The sequence below is a fragment of the Poecilia reticulata genome, linkage group LG1, assembly GCF_000633615.1.
Source record: "Poecilia reticulata strain Guanapo linkage group LG1, Guppy_female_1.0+MT, whole genome shotgun sequence".
In the NCBI taxonomy this organism is placed as follows: domain Eukaryota; kingdom Metazoa; phylum Chordata; class Actinopteri; order Cyprinodontiformes; family Poeciliidae; genus Poecilia; species Poecilia reticulata.
This window is the reverse complement of record NC_024331.1, coordinates 18937910-18962296: the sequence shown is the minus strand read 5'-3', so window position 1 is coordinate 18962296 and position 24387 is coordinate 18937910. Positions and strand designations below refer to the sequence as shown.

The following is a 24387-nucleotide window of genomic DNA, read 5'->3' as shown; positions in this document are numbered from 1 at the left end:
CTCTCCAAATTGATGCGGGTTCGGGATGCCTCACTGCCTCAGTGAAATTGTGATGTGCCTGCCTGATTTGGGGTTCCATGCATTTGTTGGTATTTACTATTATTATTAAACAACAGGAAAATGGGGAAGTCTGGCTAGATGGAGGCATCTGGTTCAGCGGTTCAACTCCACACCAGTGGTGCCCCAGACCAGTGGTGTGTTGACGATCAATGGAGTGTCCGGGACGGGGATTTAAAGTCCCCCTATTTCCAATCACACATTCCGGAGGGGACGGTTCTCCCTGATGAACGATTCTTATTGAGAGGAGGGAGTTAAAAGAAGCATGTCATTGCTCTCATTTGACGTTGTTCATATGTGCCATCATGGCTCCATCTTCCATCTGGCGCCAGACGCTGCCAAAACACTCTCCTGGATACATTTGATCAAAACAGGATTTTTCTGTCTGCCACTGTTATGCATTGGTTATATCATGCAGCTGAAGATCATTTGTGTGCAGACTTACAATGAATAGCACAATTCTCTTCTATTTCTTGTGAATTTAGTCACTGTAATGAAACACCTGAGATTTTACAAGAAATTCAGTGCAACTTTGTAGTTGCTTTTAAATTTTAAATTGCTCTGTTTTACACGGTATAGTGCTTGCACAGTATCATTTTGATATTAAAAAAAGCTAAAACAGTTTTCACAAACTGTAATTAGCTGGTAAACTAATAATTATATTAGTATTTGTTCCATATTTTTAAGAAAATCTAAGATGGTTTTCTTCTGCTAGGTAGTAAACTGTAACGACATGTAGCATCTTACAAAAGTATAAATGTTCTTGAACTTTCCCACCTTTGTGAAGTGCAAAGAAAATGATACATGATTTAGATTTTTAGAATGGTCTGGATCAAAGCAAGTTCAACAGTCTAGTCAAAGTCCAAACATAAATCCAGTTGAGAATCTTTTGCAAGACCATAAAATTGACCTTCAGATACATTCTCCTTTTAATTCGACTGAGCTTGAGCTATTTATGTATAGTGAAGTTGGGAGAAACAAATGGACTTATAGCTGCAGAGATTGCAAGAAGTGGTTCTACTCAGAGCTCACTTAGATGGGTAATTATATATCTCTGCTACACTTTTCAGATTTTTATATTCCACTCCTAGTAGGACACATTATTTTGTGTTCTTCTGTTAAATTGTTTCCCAAAAAAGAACCACTGAAGTTTGTGGTTGTCATTTGATGTGGAACGTGCATACTATCTATAAAATGTTTGTCAATATCTTTTCTTTTGCATTGATCTTATAAATTTCATTGTATCAGTAAATTTAACTTCACAGATGAACGTTTGTTTGAGTACAAGAAATAAAAACAAGGCCAACACGTACAGCTTACTTCAACTAAGTTCTGCTCCTTTGTTTTCTGTCACTAGAAACCTTTTTCCACTCTGATGTGCACTTTAATATAGTATGCTCATAAAAATTATGTTCTTTATCACAAAGAGAGTTATATAAACAATAAACATCCAAATCACAGAGGCAGAAGGTAATCCATCTAAAAAAAATTGACCTGAATCAGTGCTCCTAAACAAAAATGGCTGCCGGGCATCACCCCTATGAGCCCTCCGAGCTGGGCTGCATTTTTGTTTAAACTCCTGTTTTACTTAACTGTAGCACACACACTTTGTCAAATTGTCCTCAATCAAACGTTTATCTTCTTCAGTCCCATTAATATATAGACTGTAGTTGCATTTTCATTAATTCTAATAAAAATCAAAGCATCAAATCGCTTTACAGAATAATAAACTGGAGGTGAATTAAAGAATTTCAATAGATTCTGGAGTTAATGTAGCATGTAGAGCATGTATTAATCAGGCGCAGGAGGAGACAAACAAGGAAGTACAATCAGGAATGAGAATTTGTCAAGAAACTGAATTGCTTGTATTTTTATGCCTTTTTAACACATTTTTTTGTTTCTCAGTTTTTATGTATTTTTTTCCTCCCAGATCTTATTCTAGACATGCACTGCATGCATCATCTGATTACCAACTGAGAATAAAATATTAATTAGAACTAGTGGCAACATTACACATCATATTGAGGCATATTGACATAACTATGATCATCAGACATAAACTGGTAATTAACGTACAGTGCCTCAAACTGTAAAAAAAAATCAGTAGTATGAATCGTTTTTCTGTTGGATGAGTTCTGCTCGTTGGTGTGTAACATTGACTCTCAGTGGCTTGATATACCTACAGCGCACACCAGCTGGGTGTGAAAAGATCCAAGGTCTACATGTCAGGAAAACCAAAGAAAATTGTCATAATATTACCAAAACATGCCTTACTAGCAATTTGCACGAATGACTGTTTTTGCCTCAGTTGCTGTCAGATTCCATTTACATCATGTCTTTGGGCTTTGACGCGATCATTCACTGAGCATAAGAAACCACAAGTCTTAATTGAGAAGCGGCAAAACCAAAACTAGCATGAAATTCTCACTATAAACCTTTAGTTATACATCTAATGGCATTAACACCGATATTTAAAAATAAAACAACACAAAGAGATTTTAATAATTTTAAACCCAACGGGAACAATTATACCAGCCTTTAACAATGCTACCAAACACATTTTTATGTTGTTTATGATCACATTACAGTTAAAAGATATATAATAAATATCCACTAGTTTGTAAAGAGTGTTTCTTGTGTTGGTTGTTATACCTTTATGCTGATTGTGCTTTTTGTCAAGGGCATGTAATAAGCTGATGTCGCCATTTAACTAGAAGATAGTTCTTAAACCAGAGAAATGGTTTGACGTAAAAATGTAGCATGTGCCATAACTTTTTAAAACATGGTACCTTCGTGACCACCTTATGCTTGTGAAAGCAATCTGTCTACATGCCACCATTATGGCCCACTGTAAAAGTAGTCCAGATCCGTGGTCAACAGATTTCCTAAGGTTTCAGCAGGATGGAAACAAGAGAAGAAGCCTGGGAACGTTTTTTTAGACCAAGCGACTTGTGTCTATGCGGATTACATTTGTGAACAAGAAGCTCTTTACACACAGAAGCACAAAACGTCCACATACACACTTTTGTCTCCAGACGATGTTACAGCACCCTCTTTTTTCAGCCGTGAGTAGAAAACCACATTGACAGCAGCCTTGTTCGCTCTTGTCCAGTCGTCACGGTGAAATGTTTACCTTAACATACAAATGGTCCAGGGTCATGTTGTGTCACATAATGTTTCATGGGCAAATAATGTGTCCTTTTCCTCAAGCCACCCTGCAGCCCTTAAGCCCCTCGCAGCCTCCATGGGAGCAACAGCACCCAGGCAGCACGGCGGCAGCAGGAAGGGGGGAAAAAAAAGGACAACCTTGTGTCGCCACTGTGAAGTGCCACTCTGAATCAAATCCTGCGGATATAGAAGTTAAGCCCAACTAGCTCCGAGTGTTTGCAGGAAGGCAAAAGCACAAGCGGAGACAAGTTTTTATCTAAGAGGTTGTTGAAGTTTCTCTAAGCATGAAGAAATCTGATGTGGAATAGGATGAGAGGTGTACTAAAGCCAGTGGAGTATTGTTGAACAATGACATGCTTCATGTTACATATATTAAAACCTCGAGCTAAATCTCAGGGGGAGTAGGTCAGAAATTTAGTTTTTTATTGTTTATCACTTTTTTAAGATTGAAGGATTGCTTATTTTAAATGCTCTACAGCACAGAGAATTGGACAAAAAGGATTTTAAAAGTTTCCGATCAGGCAGCAATTAAACTGTAAATCCTTTATAAATAATCACTAAGCAGTTCCAGGGAACTTTTCATACAATGATGTAGAATCACTATTTAAACAGAAACTACTTATTTTAAACTTTAATGAATGTACTTTTGCCTGTTGTTATTTGTTAGTAGTGTAATTTAATGAACTGCTGATTCATATTATTATTTATTGACTATTTGTTAAATGTTTGTAAGAACAAGCATGTGATGAGGTAGATCCAAAATATTTATTTTAGAGAATATGCAAGATCCCACATTTTATATAAACTATTTCCAAAATAGTTTCTGACATGGGTTTGCTTTGAAGAAGGAATTGCTGTAAAGCCAATCCCTTTATGGAATTGTGAAAGTCATCATAAAACCATCTGAAATTATATGATTAGGTGATATTAATTTGGGATTCAATTTTACATTGCATTTTAATCTGACCAGAAGACAGTGTTGGAAAGAATCGGACTGATTTTAGCTGAATTTGGCTTCTATATTGCACAAGAAGTGGGTGTGTCTATAGTGTGTCTTCAGATAATATTTTTGTAATTTGATAAATAAACTAAAGCAAACTGAACTGAATTAAAGACATAAAAGTCAAGCATTGGAGAAACACTTACCTGACGAACTATATCGCCCAGAATATTTGTAGAAACTGTGCTGATCACAGACACAGGATAATAATTTACTATTAAGATGACTCCAAAATAAACATATGAACATTTTTATAATTTTAGTAAAATTCTCAGCAGAAGATACTGTAATCTAACTTTTCTTAAAGCTTTTTTTTTTTTAACCATTGTTTGAAGCCTTCTTCCTCTTTTCTGACACTTTCTGCAGCTATAGGGCTTTTCAGATCCATTCACTGTGAATGTTTTCAGCAAACGTTGTACTGTTACAGATAAAACTCAGTGCCTTGATTTAATTTGAGCCATAGCACTGAATATTAGAAGCCAACAAAATTATTTGAAATACACAATAAAAAAAAATATTATTCTGCAAACTGACTAGACACATTCATCTACTCAGCCCTAAGTTATAGTCTAATCATGTGTCGTTCGTTATCCTTCAAAAGTATAAAATGTAATTCTTTACAGACAAACTAAACCCCCACTATCATCAAAACCCCTCCAGGCCTGTATTTTCTTTGTGGTTTACAGTGAACAGTAACGGTCTATTGAAAGCCAGAAGTCCCAGAGAGCCAGGCAACCTTTCCTCCTGTGTTTACGTGTTTACTTATTGTTCTAATCGTCCCCTTCACTTCTTGTGTCTCGCGAGTTAATGCGATTCTTTCCGGTTCCGCTCGGTCAGAGCTCGGGTCACCGATCCAACCGCTCCCTTCTCATATTAATTAGCCTAATTAGCACGGGGAGGTGGAAAACAAACAAGTGGTGATTAATATCTAAACTATGGTGAGTCCTTTCGAGGGATTCTGCCGGCAGGACGGAATGTGGAGGAGCATGAGAGGAGAGGTGATAGGAGAAAGTGTTCAACAATGAAAGAAAGAAAAAAAGAAAAACAGGTCAGGTAAAAATGACCTGTTTTTACCTGACCTGTAGGCCTATTCGGTTTCTCAAAAAGCCATATTTCAGTTAGCCTGCACCCGGATAAACAATAAATAAATATATGGTTTTAGCAAATACATAAACAAATAAATAAATAAATAAATAAATAAATAAATAAATAAATAATAATAATAATAATAATAATAATAATAATAATAATAATAATAATAATAATAATAAAGTAGTAGTGGTGGTGGTGAAGATAATGGATGGAATAGTTAGTAAATAATAATAATAATAATAATAATAATAATAATAATAATAATAATAATAATAATAATAATAATAATAATAATAATAATAATAATAATGAATTTGACCAAAAATAATAATAATGATTTAACCAATAAATTACATCAATGCTTCTTAAGTACAAGTTCATAATGTGACTATTGATTTCTCACTGAATAGGCCTCAGTCTCTTTACAATGCGAAATATGTCAAACTAAACATTTCAATGTGACATCAGGAAAAATACAAAATGACACAAAAATTATCTTTTTATTTTATTGAATGCCTAACTTTTACCCTCTCACACAAAAATAAAAACACGCAAAAATTTACATTAAAATAAAAAGAACAACATAAAAAGCCCGATTATAACAGAGCCTCTTCCCAGCATTTCACAACACCTTGATGAACTGCTGGAAATAATCCGGATCCATAAGATGCAAATACCGTCTTGGGTTCCAAAAGGAGAAGAAGGTCGCAAATCTAAAGAGAATTTGAAATCTTTTTACCTGCAGACCACAGATCCTGTATTTGGGCCTAATTCTGACCAACCAGCTAAATTGCGATGTCAGGCTGGAAATGCAAACAAATATTTCACCTGCTCGCCTCATGCTAAAGCAGATAGTCTGTTCTGTTTCTCTTCCTTTCTCTCTTTGTGTCGCGTCTTCTTTCGGGAACCTCGCGTGTTTATGTTTAGATGTTGTTGGCGCGAGCCGAAGGTCAGGGTCGGAGTGTAGCAGCGCGAGGCGACAAGCAGAGCAAAATGGGTCGCTGTCTCGCGCTTTGTTCCGCACTCAATTGTCTCGCGGCTAAGCGTGAACCCTGAGACCCACAGCTGTCTGGTGGACAGGGACGGAGAAGTCATTCAGCGGAGTGTCTTGTTGTGTCAATTTTAAATATTTTTTCCACATTATAATTCCTGGTTCTGCTTTAAGAACCACTTTTACACTTAATGATTTAAATTATGTTTATTTTCTTTTATTTATTTATTGCTTTCCCCTTTTAAACACGTTAAAGGCATAAGCTCCTGTTAGGCTTAACCTATGAACTTTCACCTTTATGATGTTCATATTCTGGTTTTATTTCCATTTGCCTTTAATTTTTTATAAATTAGATTATCCACAACAGAAAAACAAGAGGTATTTGGTTATCTGGCAAATACACTCGACACTTCCGGCTCAGGCTCCAGGCCATTTGTTTGATATCTGACTTTTACACATTCATTGCAAACAATTAATAATTTTTCCCCTAAAGATAAACTAATCTGACTTTAGCTTTGGTCTTCGAAGCATACGCAGAAACTAACATGGGGTGAGTTTTAATTATTTTTGAAATTTGCAAATTAATGACTGAGCTTAAATTGAAAATATGGAGGGGTTTTATTATGTTTAGCCTCTTTAAAAAAAAATCAGATCTGTTAGTGCTCACACACAAAAAAAAAAAAAAACACGTGGGCTGAGAACTTTTTTCTCTAGGTCCAAACAAAACTTTACTCTCATGAAAGAATAACTTAAAAAAAAAAAAAAAAAGTTACACACGTTCTAGAAATGTTCTTCCTCCGACGGAAACAGAAAAAAAAATTCCAGGTACGAGCAGTAGTGGAAATTTTCAGTTGGCAAATGAATTTTTAAATGAAATGTTGTTGTGCGCTCACAGGTGCGTGTCGGCAAACAATCAGAGCTGAGGACGCGCACTATCCGTTTGGTAACTAATTCTTCACACATGCACTAAGAGAAGACTGAACGCATTTCTGTCTCTGTAGAGAGGTCGGTGTAGCTCAAAGTGGTACGCCGCTCTGTGCGTTTCCACTCCAACGTAATGCGTAAAGCGCGCGGTGCTGCGTAACAGGTGTGCGCAGGCACATGGGGCAGCCGGAGAAATTTGTGTGAGTGCTGCGTTTGAGGAGGTTGAGTGCGCACAAAGCAAAAAAAAAATCACTCCAGGACTAACTTTCTTTAAATTATATGTGATGGGAAAAGACCGAGTGCTGGTTTTACGCATGTTTCCCGCTATGCCTCCCTTGCTGCAAACGGGATGTGTACCAGAGGAAATGAATCTAACATAAAAAAGAGGGAATGGCAGAGAGAGAATGAGAGCAGGTCGGGGGCGGGAAAGTTTAGTAAAGTGGAACTTGGTAACAGATGCGAAAGAGGGGGCGCGGCCCTGCTGGGAAGGGTGCGGGTTGCGCGATGCTGAGCAAGTTTGCGCGGTCTGGGTGCGCGCGCGCTGGTTAATACATGCAAGCGCAATTTCATTCGTGTGTGTGTGCTCGGAAAGAAAGCGGAAAGGACATGAGCGCACATTGAGAGTGGCTCTTTTTTTTTTTTTTTTTACTCGGCGTGATCATTTCACGCTTCCCCCCGAAGCCTTTTTTCCACCTAAAGCGTTTAGTTGCAGCTGACTGAGCACTTGCTGGGAGTGCAATAGGGAGCGGAAGGGTCGAATTATTTCAGCCTACAAGTCGCCCCCCCCAAAAAAAAAGTACTGTAGGACGAAAGAAGAAAAAAAAAGGAAAGAAGGGGAGAAAGGAGTAGCAGAGAGAGAAAGAGAGAGAGGGAGGGAGGAAGGGAGAGGGAGAGGAAGAAAGGGAAACACTGGGAAAAAAGTTTTTGTTCTTTTCCTTTTTTTTTCTTCCTCCGTCCCCTTCCCCCTTTTCTAACTGGGTAACATGGACCAGGGGCCCAAGAGTCCTGCGCTACGGCTCGGGAGAGCAGGTAGGGTCACACCGACTCAATCTATTACCCTTTCATTTTCTGAAACATGTTTTATTATTGTTGATATGATTATTATTTGCTCGATTTTGTCAATCTCACGCAGAGCATTGAATTGCTGCATTTATTTTGCAACAAATGTTTTTTGCTTTAGTTTAAGTTTGTTCAACTTTGTGAGATGGCGCTCACAAAGTTTGCAGAACTTTTCCCTGCATTGCATCAACATGAAAAACTACGTTTGTTTCAAAACTTTTAAAAGCCATTGCAAGTTCTGTCTTTATAGCTCGCAAGTTTTGTATAGTTTTGTTTGGATTGTCGTCACGTTTGTCCAGAACTAAAATGATCATCCAGGGAACAAATGTTCAATGTTATCACCATTTTTTTTTTAGGAAAAGCTAAAAAACTGCAAATATTTTTTGACATTTTCGGTTTAGAGGTTCTACTTTAAAATACTTTATGATGCTGATCACAACTTTTCAATTTTTTTGAATGAGTGCAGAGAAGTTAAGCGGGCTGATGTTGAGAGGTTTGTGTTTCAACTCCACGCGTTAATCATCTCACAGAAACCAAACTTGCTCTTGTTGGATAACAACTCTCCTTCCATGCCACGAAAATATCGACTCTTTCTGTACACGCCTGAGAAATTCACTTTTTTTTTTTTTTTTTTAGCTTTTAAATGATGGTTTAATTCGGGGACCGCATGTTTCTGAATGTGGGCTACAGCTCTTTTATTCAACAGGTGAATGCTCTATAAAGCAGCGGGGTCTGAAACAGCGATGGATGAAGCCATCGACCTCGTTATGGCACCCAATGGATCTCACATCATTTCATATTGCTGCCCGCTGCGTCCACATTGATAAAACGTCGTTTGTCATTAAGAAACCGCGGGCAGGTGATTGGCCACTTTAAACCACGGGCTGAGCGTCATGCAGCTTTTTTTTTTTTTTTTCCTCCTGCAAAGCAATGAAATCTGACTTAATGATGCGTTCATGTTTGCTTAATACGGGTTATAGTGAGTCATGCATGATACACGTTTAAGACAGAGGCAGATTATTATGTTACGTACATCTCTGACGTGAGAGTAAGATCCCTTGTCTTCTAGAAATAAATAATTTTCGGCCTTTAATAGAAAAATGCCCCCAAATGTGCCCTAACCGGGCACTAACCGCTGATAAACGCTGAAAGCGGAGGGATTTGTGGCAATTGGTTAATAATCTTTTTAACCACTGAGGAAATCAGAATTTAATAGCGGCCCTCCTCTGTTGATGTGTAGAGTCTTGAGGGCCCAGGGCCTTCACCTAACGCCTCTCGATTCACCTCTCACTTTGATACGTGCTTGGGTTACAAAGGAGGATCAATAAGACTGAGCGTGTAGCCTGTCGGACCACATCCCACCGTCCAGAAGGGTGGGGCCGCACGGAAAAACGCTCAGATAGATTACATTTTCAACATTATATGGATGCTGATTCAGTCACTGTGGAGTCCAATATGCTTAAGTTACATTTCTGACATAAAAGAGAGTTCATTTGTGTCTGTTTTGGTAAAAAAAAAAAAAAAAAAAAAAAAAAAAAAAAAGCTCGATCACAGGGGCGTTTCCGGTTTAGTAAGGGGCGGCCAGGTGGGCACCACAAACAGTCTTTGAGGGGAAGCAAAAGTAAAAGCAACGACAGATTTTCAGGTTTTGTCATGTTTCTCTTCAGAATTTAAAATAAGTCAGTGTTTTGTACAAATGGTTATGTCAGAAATGAAACTTTCAAGATCCTGCAAAAGTTAGTAAATTATACAGCAACTCTCCCAAATAGAATTTTTTTTTGTCCTGGAATTATTTTAGGGCGAGAAAAAGAGAGAAAGGTACATTATATTGGCATTGGTATAGGTATATGAACTGCATTTTAATAGATAGGAATTTGAGCTGTTTGTCTTGTAAAGTTCCTTGAGGTGTGGTAGTGTGGTTCATAATTATGTACAACTGGTGTAAATGTGGCTTGTGCGCATTTAATCGCTCTTGGGAAAGTTTGAACCCATAGGTAGTTGCAAGGTTTGCTACTTCCTTGAGTCGGCCCTGTTTGCGCGAAAATGCGCTGCGAGCATGATCTCATGTTGGATTTCTGGCTTCAGTTTTGACTTTACGCGCGTCACAGGACGTCTCGTAGACACGTTTTCTGGCAGATGGATTGCCAAGACTGTAATTCATATTTGCAAACATGTGTGGGGCACACTGCTAGAGCAGTGGGTGTTTTACCTGTATGGTGCCTCACTCTCCAGTCCATGTACAGTGTTTTTTTATTATTATTATTATTATTTATTAGTGATGACTTTTATGTATTTCATAAGCTAGTGAAAACCTAAGGAGAGATACGGAAGCTTTTCTCATTATGTTTACAGTCAGCAGGCGTGTAATAAACGAGCTGGCGGAGTTAACATGCGCTATTAATTTTTCATTGCTTTTTTTCCCCCCTTTCGTGGCTGCGATGGAAGTAAAAAAGCAAAATGCTTTCATGGTGGATGGAAGAAGAAGAAGTAGAAGAAGAAGGAGAAGAAGGAGGAGGAGGAGGAGAAGGGGATCGGGGGGGAGGAGGTGGAGGAGGGGGCGGCATTTTAGCAACAACAACAATTGCCTTCAATTTGCATCCACCTGATTATCAGAAGTCAACATTCTTACTAATGTCTAAAGAAAGTATCCAAAACAGCTGCAACCCCCCCTCTATCCATCCGAACTCCCGTCTGTAGCTCTGCAGAGGTAATGAAATATGGTAATGGCTTTGGATTAAAACCGTCCTACCCTGATGGAAGTTTTTTCTCCAAATTTACAACCCTAAAGCAACAACAATTTGTATACATGATTGATTGTGTTTGGATGTTTTTTTTTTTAATTGCTTGTATATTTAATTTGCAATTTGGAGAGACAGCAGCGATTGCTGCCGTTTATACACGTGTGGGGGAACGGGTGCGTAAATTTCTGCAAAAAAAGAAAATAAACAGAGGCTAAAAAGAAAGACGGAAACGACACGTTGTGCTTTTAAAATTTTCTGCTCCAACAGTGCAGTTGCCTCTGCTTTTGATCACTTATGAGAGAATAAAAAGGAAATCAGCGCAAAGAAAAAAGAAAGAAAGAAAGAAAAAAAACTCTTGTCTTTTGTGAGTAATCCTAGAGGTTTTGTACATTTCTCATACCACTGCCATTTTCTTCCTGCTTTGGTACACTAGAGGCCTCCGAGAAGGCACTCTGTCTAAATAGTGAGGCTTATGCATCTCGATTGATTTTGTCTTGTATATGTTAACCAAAACATGTAGCTATATAGCAGCTGGTTTGATGTCTGTCAGGTTTGCATGGAACCCAGTCCACTGATTGATCCTCAGAGAAATGATGTAAAATATGTAAAATATGAAGGAGGATCCGTTAAAAAAAAAATGTTGGAAATATTTACTCAGCAGAGACGTAAAAATCAATGAGGATTCAAAATTCATATTTCTACTTTAAGATCCCAATCAAAAAGTAGCGGTGCTGCATGATGAAGTTTATAGTGATTGCTGTTTATGTTTTCAGTCCTCTGTCTTAGTCTAGCCTCCGACTGGACACACTGAAGGACTTTAGAGTAAAATTTCGTGTAAATTTTGTCTTTTTAATTATTTGTAAAAAGAAAATAAAAAATGACTGTGTGTGTGTGTGCGCGCCTGTGTGCACGTAGGCCTTTTTGTCCAAGGCTGAACGCCCCCTCGTGGCTGACACTTACATTCTTCTTCAAGAAACATTTTTAAGCTCACAAAAAAATGCAAAGCTTCCAGCTTAGCAGCGAGGTTAGAAAGCGGTTTTCAGAAAGATATATATATTTTTATCTATTTATTCTGTATTTTCCACGATGAGCACATCTAAGTATGTGGTGATTTGTTCGTTTTTGTGAATGAATTAGTTGTCTTAGATCGGTTCTTTCATAGAAGCCTGGGAATTCAAAGAAAGATTTTAATTTTGTGCAACAGAATGTATAAATATTAGATACTAATAAAGTCTAGTGCTCTGATGTCCTACCCATATGGACATCAGATCAGTTGGAGAATAAGCTCCAAAAAATTATTTAGATAAGATGCATTCTCTTATTTGGATTCCTTAAAATGCCACAGACTTTATTATGATAAAATAAGCAAGATTCGTTTATTGATACCTTCATGAACACGGTGGGAAAGTGCGTAATTACGTGTCATGGGCTCCCTGAAATACACCCTACCTGCTCCGAAATGCAGCCGAAATGACTCAAGAGGAAAGGAATAAACTCTCCTGCGTTAGGCTATTTGTGTATTTTGACATCACAGATGCTTTGTGTAGGCCTCTGCGAATCTTCTGGGACGAACATCGAACCTGACAGTTTGGAGTGTGTGTTTGCTCTTCATTAAAAGCATACATATGTCTGGATCAATTAGGTAATGAGGTGGGATGCATGTTTCATATGTTTTTCATTAGATCCCACCCCTTGAGGTGGAGGGGGATGACGAAAGAAAATAAGAAAGAGGAATTATTCAGGAGTGATTGTTCGCGCTTGGTCGTTCTGACCCCCGTAGGCCTAAATGTGACAAAAAATATTTTTGCATACCACATTTTGTTAAAAATATACATATACCATTTTAAAATACACGTCTTCATTCGATCCACTTGGTTTTTATTTCTTCATCCAACACGTCATGCCTTCATTAAAACGCCTCAGTTTTAATACTCACTTAATTAGCAGTTACACAATACACCGAATAAACTCAGAAGTAAATAGCTATAAAGGCGATGCGTTTTTAAATAATTCGTTAATTGAAATTAAAAATATCATTTACTGCGTTGGCTCACCGAGCGACTTCATAATTGGTCAAAGGCGAAAGCATGCGGGGTGCCATTGGCGCACGGGATTCGCTTTAGCCAATCACCGAGTCCCACCCCCCTCGCTGCCCACAGCGAGCTGAACCGGGGTTGGTGTTGACGTCAAGATAGCGCTCGAACCGTCATTGGCTGGTTTCGCGGTGAGTGACGGGCAGCGCGCAGGTTAGGGTTCCAGGGGGCTGGGAGCGCGGGCGCTGTCCGCGAGAGAGCAGGTCCTGAAACGCGCCGTGCGCCGCCGCCGGATGCTGCGCGCAGGCAGGCTGGTCATTTTGAGATTAACAACAAAGCTCGCTTATGTGCAGTACGGTGGGGGGGTTTTTGTCTCCTAAACAGGAGCGCGGAGTAAAACATTCCGATTTGACTTGAAGAGGTTCGCCTCTAAAACTCACTCAGTCACCGGGAGCCGGTTTGTGCAGCGCGTCCCGGTCCACTCAGGAGGTGCAGGAAGAAGATACATCTGAAGTCTAAGGCTTTTTACTTGAACCACAAAGTGCATTTTTTTTCCCTTTTTGCTTTTAACTGAATTTGCATATTTATTTATTTTTATTTTTATTTTTTTTTTGGCATGTGGCATTTTTTTTGTTGGATATGGCACCGCATGATGTGACCGCTTGTCCGCACTCAGACGCTGAACTGAAAGGGGATCTTCACGTGAGAACGGCTGCCGAGGACGATTTATAAATTAAAAAAAGAAGAAGAAGAAATGTGCATAGGACAACCTGGAAACACTGGATCTGTAAAGAATTGTTCTACCTTTCGCGCCTAATTTTAAAATTTTATTTATTGATTGCTTATTTTATAATAGACTGACAGGAGAGTTGTGCCTCCATCGGTGAAAGTACGGGGGTGGGTGGGGGGAGCGTTCACGGTCAGCAGACCGACAAGAAAAAAGAGCAAAATAGTCAAACATTCCTTGCTTTACGTATTTTGTTTATTTTTCGTGTTTTGGATTAATAATTAATAAAAACTTTTACATTTTTTTTTGCCGACCTGGGACTGGCGCAACTTGACCCAAAGCAGAAGAAAGGAAGACAGAAGCTCCTCTGGTTCAGGAGACACCACAACTAATCCGCTGCTGTGATTCCAATTATTCCTTCCTTCTAATTTATTTTATTTTATTTTTTTATGTTTGAACACCTCCTTTTAACTTTTCGATCAAATGTGTTGCTTTTGCTTTTAAACACAGTCTTTTTTTAACAAGAAAAAAAAAAACACAATCATTTTGAAGGAAAGCCTTTTTAGTCATTGGAGGTCCCATCTATCATCATCATAGCCCGCAAAGTGGAAGACCGACGCGGGTGTTGTTTTTAAGATCCTCTCGTTGCTCAAAGGGCCCTGGGGCCCCCTCTCTGCACCGATGGAGATTCATTGTAAGCACGACCCGTTCGCGGCGATGCACAGTAAGTTCTTCTGGTTATCATTCCCTTCATCTGCATGATCCCAACTGGCCCTCAAAAACCGCACACGCCACCAGCCCTGCATGCGTCCACAGAAAAACGACACTTCATTTGTTTCGTTTCAACCGAAGTTGCCAACATAACCGAAACGTAATTGCTTCATGATTTATTGCTTACTGAAGATGTAGATGTATCCGTCTGAAACCAGACAATTTACCGCTCAAGTCCAAACGTCCAAATTTCGCAGAACGTCTTAACCACTGAACGACCTCTTTTATTTTGGAAGGTATCCAATGTTTTGCATACGAGCAACTCAAAATCATTTGAATAATAATAAAAAACAGTTTATTGAATACTCTTTCCGGTCCTGCTCTTGGTGTTTTTATTAATCAGTCACACTCCCCATGTGCTGCATTGTTTAAAAGTATGATGTGTTCTCTGTCCCGCGCTCTGCGAATACGATGCATGAGAATCATTTGGCATGAGTTTGGTGATGCTGTGAATGGAGAGATGAAGTGCGGTCTCTGCAGGCCCGCTTTGTGTTGTTTTCGCCGCCGTTTCTGCTTTGTAGGAGACGGTTTGTTGTGTTTGTATGGCTTGAAGAGAAGAGGAGGTGCAGAGGTCAAAAGGGGAGGGAGTGAAAGAGGGGTGAGGGAGGAAAAGCGAGAGAGAGAAGGAGGGAGGCTGAGAAAGAGAGAGAGAGACAGAGAGAGAGAGAGAGAGAGAAAGAGAGAGAGAGAGAGAGAGAGAGAGAGAGAGAGAGAGAGAACCAAAGCATGACTAAAAGCTGAACTTGATCCACAACAGTACCAGAAGAGTGGAGCTCTGGTTAGGTTCTGATGAAACGCTCTGTTTCAATTTCACCAGGGGAAGCGGTGTAACAATTTGCATTTGTTTAATTTTGGCAGACTATAATCAGTATTTATGAGTAAAAACTATACACGTTTAACAATTAAAATTTGCTTAAAGAAATTTGTGAAACTCGCAACCGTTCTTTAAATTTACTACTCCAACTCAATGTGTCAATCTCAAACTGACAAATATCTACAATGCAAGAAAAATAGACTCATAATTATGACATATTACATTACATAAATTATGACAATCTTTTTAGGTCTGTTGTTAAAAAGTTGGAATGTGAACATTTTAACTTTGCAACCTCAGCTTAGACGTGCCGTTTCGCTGCAATGATTCCCTTGGGGTTATTAAGAAGCTCCCCTTGTTACAGCAGTTTTGACTTCAGCAGCAATGTTGCCAGTGTTAACTTTGCTTAAATTTTATGGGCTCTGTCAATTCTAACCCGTATGCACTAACTTTTACTGAGTGAATGCATATGTACCCATAGAAGCGTCTTGGCCCTACTTTTTCTGCTGGACTTTGAATACCAATATCTTTAACCCATAGTGAAATAACATTATTTATCAATAAAGAATTTATTTACATTACATTCACAAACGAATGTGCTTGATTCAAATGTAAATATTCCTAAAGGCTAACATTTAATTCTTTCCTAAAGTCCTTTTTATAGTGCAGTGAGAGCCACAGGTTAAGGCACGTGCAGCTTCTGCTCACAGGTCACAGTCTGGCTCCAGAAGACTTGAGGGAAACAGCTGCTGCATGCAGGGGGAACCTCATGTAGTGTGTGTGTGTGTGGGGGGGGGCAACTTAGGCATTCAGTGATGACATGGCGGACACTGCTTTGTGTGTTAGGCTCACTGTTTTCATCCCCCCAAAGGTCTTTGAATTAGTTAGCCTTACAACATTCCTTTTTATTTGCAGAACTTTGATTTTTAAAGGCAAACTTAGAGATACTATTTTTAACATTTCAGAGATCACTTTTAGGTTCAAATAGAATTAAATGCATTTTTGTTCTTTTCGTCCATTTTTTGTTCCATCCTCAAGATGCAATTTTCTATGCGTGATGCACTGTAAAAACGAATTTTGGTGGTTGTTTAATGTTAGCCTTAGAAGTTGTAAAACTTCTATCTAAGCATATTAATTTCTAAATATAATGTGTTGAATATTTGTAAAACAAAAATTGTACTAAAACATTTTATTAGAAAGAAACATTATATGTTAGTTCAGTCAGACTACTCTCATTAGTTATGTGCGTGACCAGCAGAGAGCAACATGGCTAATATGTGTATTATTAATTAATAAAGTGAAAATTAAGTACTCCCATAACACTTATGACTAAGAAAGTTTCAAAGTTTAAAATTGTATCTGCCGCTAAGCTGCTTAGCCACAGTGCTAATGCTAATGTCAGACTTGCTAGCAAGCCAAACATCTTACCTGAGACAAGTGGCCAATGAATGTTAGCGTCAGGGAAAGATTTACATACAACTAAGAGCAGATTTTTAAATAATTGCGAATATTTAATCCCTTAATGACAAACCAATTGTGTTTTTTTAACATGGATGACAAATCAAATGAAAGTCTTTGTAATTTGTCTGAAATAAACTATTTTATATTTTTACCTGTACAATAATTTCTACTGATAAATGTGAATGTAAACTTGCCAAAATAACATATTTGCGTATTGTGAGGCCAGTTCATTAGTTCAATTTTAACACTGTTTTATCAGTGCTGCGCAGGACAGAAGGGCTTTGTTTCATCCTTTTTGTCTGTGTTTATCCTCGAAATAGTGGGCATTTTTATGATATTGTCTTATCGGATAACTGAATTTAAAAAAACATTTGTAATACTGTAGACATCTTCACTCATAATAAGGGAACAGACATTAATCCTTTTTTTATTTTTTCACGCCAATACGAATAAATGCACAGTTTAGTTTCATTTTTGAGTAAATTTTTAAATTTCAAATGTTTATTTATTTCTTTTTATTCTGACATTGAATTTTCCTTCCTGTCTTTTGTTAGTATTCTCTAAACTGCATGAGCGCATCCTCCACACCTTTCGCATTTTACGTTTGGTTGTTTTTCTGTGCTCTGCTGCTGCAGGTTATTTTTGTATAGAATGTGTGACTGATATAGAGGACTTCCCACGGTGTGTTATCCCACCGGATTAAAAAGAAAAAAAAGAAAAGAGATTTTTAAAAAAAAAACTACACACACGCACCTCAGAGCTAGAACGAATCATGTTTCCTCTTCCGCGCCATTTCACCAGAAGCCAATGATCCGCAGGGCTGACGGTGAACCAGCGGAGCTAAAGTTATATATGTCAGAGCGCGGAGACGGTTTAAAACGATTACACCTTAAAAAATGTCAAAGGTAGGGAGAGAAAGAGGTCGTGGGGAATCGAGTGTGACGCGTGGAAATGTTGTTGCGCGACTCTGGATGTGCGCCTCTCTCCCTTCTGTGTGTGTGCTGCTGCTGCTGCTGCTTGTGCGTAAAAAGGCCCAAAGTTCAGCTCAGCAGGGAATATGCTGCACCTTGTTTGTGTCTCTGCGCCAAATAAAAGTTTCCCTTAAACATTCAGCCATGTTCAGACATTTTTTGTTTTGTTTTACTAAAAAGGTTGCTCTTAATGTTTTTGGAGTTTTTAAATATTTATATTTATGAGGTTTTATGCTTTTTTGCGTAGTTCACGTGAATGAGCTCCCGATTATACATTTAGGGGAGGGAATTGTCTGCAGCGAGTAACATATATGTAAAGAAAAAATCTATTCCAGGTAATTGTGATGATAATGAGCTGAATTTCATAATCACGTATTGTAATGGTAATGAAGGTATGGTGAATATTAAACGCGCAAGGCTGTGGCCTATACGTTGGTGAGCAGATAGAAATCTACTTTGTACAAACTCGTAAAAAAAAAAGAGATTTTAATCAGGCTGAGTCAAACTTTACAACCTGATGAAAATAATTGTAAACACGCAAACACTTGACGTTTTAAACTCGTAATTGCTGCTGCCCCCCNCCCCGTCGTCATATTTATTTATTTATTTATTTATTTATTTATGCCTGTTAATGCATGTAAAGTTTTCCACAGTATCAGAAAATAGTCTTAAATGGTTTTCGGAGTGCCACTTTAAGATTATAAGCAGTCCTTTTCTTGTTAATCTTTCTGGAGATGCTCTATGCTTCTACACTATTTCTACAGCAGTTTATTATCCTGTTTCTGTCCCAGACATAATTATTTTCCAAAATCAGGTTGGGAAAAAAAACAAAAAAGGAAAAAGGAAATGCAGAATAACATTACAGGCCACCTTTAACACGCCAGCCACATCTATCTAGCCACTGTTTGTTCAAGTAAATTTGCTTCATCAGTATTCTTGGAGGCAACTATACCAAGCAGCTTTCAGTCAAAAGTCATTTACAGATCCACCCTTTTTATTTTCTTTCAGGCTTTTTTTTTTTTTTTTTTCCTCTTTCACGATAGAAAATATTGAGAAAAGGCGAGAAGCTGTGGTGTTTTGTTTGCCATTTCTCTGTGGCTGTATTTTTAAGTCGTCAGGCCGTGACGAGGCAGATGAGAGATGAGAGAAGGACACTGAGGAATGTAACAGGAAGAAAGAGACAGAGAGCCCTAATGGAGCTTATTTTCTGGATGGGGGAGTTCCAATATATTCTGCTTTATCTTAGTAATTTTTTTTTTATTCTCCTTTTTCAGAAACAGTGAATCAATCAAACATTTAAGGAGATGGTGGGCTCCTATAAGTCAGCGCCCATAAAGAGTAAATAAATAAAATACAACAGGGATGCATAATGACCCCCTGGGTCTCTCCTGGCTGGCTCTGCCTTTCTCTGATTCAGACGGATGAAAATGAAGCTGCTTCCTCTGCCAACACCTTCCTCTCTCCAGAGACGGCTTTGGGAGAAAGACTCCTAAAAACCCAAACCCCTAATTTGGCAAGATTTTGGTGTCTAATTTGCAACAATACCCACTGAGCAGGACACTGTTGATTGAATTCCTGCAAGAAAGTAATGTATTTGTTGGGCTTGGACATTCACTCAAATATAGGAAAACGCATAACAGGACACAGAGTAGAATAGAAATACTAAAGAAATCTATAAAGTTGTCTTAGGTGACGGTTTATCTGTTGAGCGTTTAGCACCTTTATTTTCAGAAAGCCAATAACTAAACAAAGGATGTTGGAGAATGTTCTTTGTTTTACGTCACAATATATATTGTGCACTGTTGATGACATAAATGGCAGTAAATACAGCATCTTTCAGTAGTATTCATCTATATTTTTTTCCTACTTTTAATCAAGTTGCAGTCACAAACTTCAAAAGGTTTTGTGGGAGCTTCTTAATGATAGACCAACTCAAAGAAATTCATAATCACAAAGTGAAAGGAAACTTATGATTTGTATATATTTTTTAGAAATATAAAATAATACTGGGCCTTGCATTTGTATTTAACTCCCTTTAGTCTGATGAATAAGGTCTTATTGGCAAACAGCTAACAGTTTGCTTAAAATTACAAATAAATTTAAATGTTAGAGTTTTTCCTTAAAAATGCTATTTATGAGCATTTGAAATGGGCTTAAAAAGTTTGCAAACAAACTTGATGTTTTAGAGGTGGGTTCCCCCTAACATGGGGGATATTATTTGTATTATGTAACTATGTTACCGTCAGTTGCTATAAAAATGCTGTATATGTCAATCATAACATAAGAGAATTAATTTGACTTTGCAATCTGATGCCTTGAAATTGGGCCTCTGTCTCTTTAAGAAGAGAGACAGAGGCTATTTCTGACACTATGCCTCACAACAGTACTTCTCACTATGCCGTCCCCAACCTTTCTTATATGGAAGTTGGATCGAGAAGTAGTTTGTATGATAATCTTAGTAGACACGCAGTTCCACTAAGTTTTTGGTAATTGCTGCTGCTAGTCTGGAGGAGCTGAGAGGGAGGTTGTTCTGAGAGGCGGAAGCTCGACTTGAGATTGCAGCTCTCCTCTGAGTAAATAGCCGGTGCTTTGTGAGAACAAACTTTTAGGCATTTCCAATGGTTGCCATGGGAGATTCAAGGATTTCTCAAACATGCATGAAAGAATGAAAGCAACACTCCAAGTATGTTTTTGATGAGGGAATAACATTTTAATATGATATGAAGCAAAAAAAAGAGTTAATTTTGCATAATATCTCCCTTCCTTTAAGGTCTGTGTTTTCTATGAGAAGTCAAGTGTTCTTGGGCTCCCCCTGTTGGCCTGAGAGCTGTCAGCAGCTTATTAGTTTGCTTATTCCTTAGGCCGGCTGTGATCATACAGCTGCTGATAAACAAATACGTTTATAGGATGCGTATGCCTCTGCGTTAGCCCCTATCAGTATTTATAGGTTTGGAAAATAAATTTCAAACATATAATCCCCAATACCTTAACCCTCTAAAAAATGTGAGAGTCTGAACGCCTAATACCAACAGTCAATACACAGATAAGTGAATAAATAGTTATCTGGAGGCTTTTTGTGGGTCACAAGTCATTCCTCTCCATCTCCTCACAAAGCAAGGCGTATTTTTCGTGCCCTGGCCCAGATAGAAGGGGTGAAAGGAACCATTTCATTTACTCTTATCTGAGAAAGAAGGAGAATGGTTGGGTAAGGGGTGGGGGGAGACTTCAGCGCAGATACCTGTGGTGAGGAGGACTTAGCGCAGCAGGCTTCTATAAACGACCTGCAGAAAATCTGCTTTTATTCGCTGAGAGGTTTCGGGAAATAATAATGAGGGCAGGAGGGAAAAGGAATAATGTCCTTATACAGCCATAAAGGATTCACACAGAGTGTTTGAGAGTGTAAAAAGATTTGTCCATGTAGGTCAGCAGACTCTTTACAGCACACTCTCCATGCTGAATGGGACTGGCAGAGATTTTGTGATCATTCCCTTTAAACTCCCAGAAATCAGTCACAGTAAATAAGTGGATTTCTCCTTTATAATGAAACAGTTGGTCCAGCGGCGCCCTGTTGGCTCGAGGGTCAGAGTGTTGACTGGGGAGCTTTGTTGCATGATGTTTTTTACTCCCTACTAATTATTACCTGTTAAAGGCATAACATCAGTTGTGGTATTTGCATGAATGTTCCCAAATCTAGGTCTTATACTTTATAAAAGTGATGATGTTTAGTGAAAAAGATTCAAACTACGTGTGTCCACAGACAGTGAGGTGAGCCCTGTCGTCCAGATCACTGCCACTGAACAAAATGCACCTGTGTTGGAAGAAATAAATGCCTGTTTTCATAGAAAAGACTCATATCTTTGAACATTGTTGGTAAGTTTTCATATAAAAATTGATACTGATAAAAAGGGGACAAAAAGCAGAGCATTATTGGATGCTTAGTGAAAACACTATTTATGTATGATGGTGACAATGCTTGCACCTCTAATTAAAATTAAACATTTGATAGTTAAACATTATAGTCTGCTCAGACTATATGACAACAAGGATATTTAATTAATGCCATGTGTCTACAGGCAGTATAACCAATTGCAATGAATGTTTTGCAAGAATATTTTAAACAAAGATGTGAGGATTAAGATACATCCTGTTGTTTTTGATGCTCGAAATGCTTCTCTTCACTTTATAATCTTGAGCAGTTTCTGTCCATCATCTACATGTCTGTATGAGAATATGTTAACAGTCAGAGCAAACTTGATCAAGATCATTTGCTCCAGCTGAAAAAAGGTCAAGTGAGTCTAGTTCCCCTTTTTTGCACCTGCGATTTTAAGTGTGAGTTTATGAAAGATTTTCACTACGTCTTATATATTTATCATGGTTTAAAGGCATGATTGTAAAACTGTCTCAAAGGATGCAGTTACATTTATTTAAAACAGAAAAGCAACAATTATTTATACTGCTTCTAACATAACATGTAGACAGTTACAATTTTTTTTTTATCGCTAGTTTAATTTTGATTCACTTTTTATTGCTCTGCTCTACAAACTTTAAAACAGGCATAACTAGTTGATATCAGCTGATTAAATAGTTGGGTTGTCTGCTGTGGTCAGCTGCTTTACAGACATCTCACCCACACTGTAGTGCTGAAACAAGAGTTATTAATAAATCTTTTTTATCCAGGTAACTAATGTCTCATTGGGTTAAAATCTGTTTTCCAAGAGAGACACTGCCACAAAGGCAACACATGAAACAAATAAAAGAAATAACCATTACAAAGTAAACACAGCTAAGCAGTAAACAGTTGGACCATGATAATAAGAATAAGAGTGCCTGGCAAGTCCTTGGTACCCACACAATGACTGTCCTTGTTTTTCATGATTGGAAAACATTTCCCCATCATACAGTTTGTGAGGGAAAATATTAGGGCCTTATTTCAGTCATCTTACTGGCAGTGCATAGCAGTGGGTGCAGGAAGAGCAGCGATGCGTTACTCCATGCTCTGCACAAAGTGAGAAAACTCGGTTCCCTAAAGCACTTTCTCTGAAATCTTAAAGAAGGAGTTTAACTGTAGAGGAAGTAGGAATGGAAACTTCAGCAGAACTAGGTAAAACTGTGCTGCACCTTAATTAACCATCTCATGCTCACTGTATTTAATTGTGATATTTAGCAAACTAGTTATTTTAGATGACAAAAACGGCTTTCTGTTGCCAAATCGTCTCATATTTTCTTGAAATATAACAAGATGATAACATTTCATCACTGAGCCTGGGGTGAGAGTAGCTCTGAGAGGAATGGCATAAACAGAAACCTCTCACTTTCCCCAGATACATTACCGCCTTTTGTCGAGAGTGATTGCTTTTCAAATTGTGCTGGTGTCTGCTTAATGAGCCCTCTTACATCTAAAAAGACGAAGCTGTAAGGTTAGAGCCAGACCGTTCTTATTAGACGTGTTTGTAGAGTTCTGTTTCACATACTGACTTATTTATGTTAGAGCTGGAGAAACAATGTATCTTTACTTCTATTCTTCCTCGTACTGATGATGAGAAGACGAAGTCAAGGCGGCTGGTTCACGGGACGGCCTGCTGTTTCAGGCGCTACCCCTGCTGGGGTTATGTGTTTAAAATCTATTACCCCCACAGCTAGGATTAGTGTCTGTGTGTAAAGAAGAGAGTGCGTGTGTGTTTCCCCTAAAGACGTAATCACTATGGTAATACGAAAGCTAGTGGATTAAACGGAGGGGAAAGTTGATTTACACTTTGCCTTTGGTGGGATTCATGTATACATACAGTACAAACACAAACTCGGAGGTTGCGGAGAGAGGGAATGTGTTTTTTTACCCCCAGGATTGGCAGAACAAAGTTAACATCTCAGATCATTACTTTTAAATCTAGTCCAGAGTAAAAAGCCTCTATATGTTTGCTGTGAAGTTTGGAAATGTATTCATGGGCAACATGTGCTTCAGAGTTCACTCTGATTTATTGTTGAACTGCTTAGAAAGTTCTTTTTTTTTTTTTTACTTATTAGAAAAAATGTATAAGTATGATAGAAATTTATCCAATAAGCACATTTGATTGATTTTTGTCTTATTTTTTTTAGCTAATAGCTATGGTACATAAAATAAATCATGCTTCCAGAAGGTTTTTCAATTACCTTAAGCTGCAGCTTGTCTTTTCTTCTACTCTAGTGTGTTGCAGCCTTGCTTTTTGTTTTTATCTATTTCCTGCTTTACTTTCATCCCTGCCTCCTTAGAGGGGAATATTACCAGCATCTTCTGCTGTGGGGCCGAGCCGAGGCCTTGGTCAATAATTAATTGAAATCCCTTCACTTAATTGCCATCTTTGCTTAGCTTGCCCCTTGGAGAAATTGGAAAAAGTTGCTTTTGTGGAGCAGAGCAACTGATATTCTTTTGCTTCGCAGGATAAATGAGAGACGTAGTGCAGATCAGATGCATTAAAAAACGACTCCGGTTTGGAGGGCGATACCTGTGCTGCTGCCATCCAGAATTGATTAAGTTTTTCTTCTTGGATCAAATTTGGACTATTGCTTTGGGTTTTAACAAACACATGGTAATGAAGTGAAGG

At 38.3% G+C, this 24387-nt stretch overlaps 1 protein-coding gene across 3 annotated transcripts in view; it reads left to right on the top strand.

Moving 5' to 3' along the window:
• The first annotated feature begins 8146 nt into the window (after positions 1-8146).
• The window catches only part of pax5 (paired box 5), a 59393-nt gene continuing 43152 nt past the window's right edge, over positions 8147-24387 (top strand). For 2 of the 3 annotated variants that reach the window (XM_008412441.2, XM_008412420.2), the window contains exon 1: positions 8147-8261. In XM_008412441.2, coding sequence (XP_008410663.1) covers positions 8216-8261 — 46 coding nt within the window. In that variant the 5' untranslated portion in view covers positions 8147-8215. Of the gene's footprint in view, positions 8262-13329; positions 14517-24387 lie in introns of those variants that run through there. The other variant, XM_008412431.2, reaches the window with a different exon arrangement.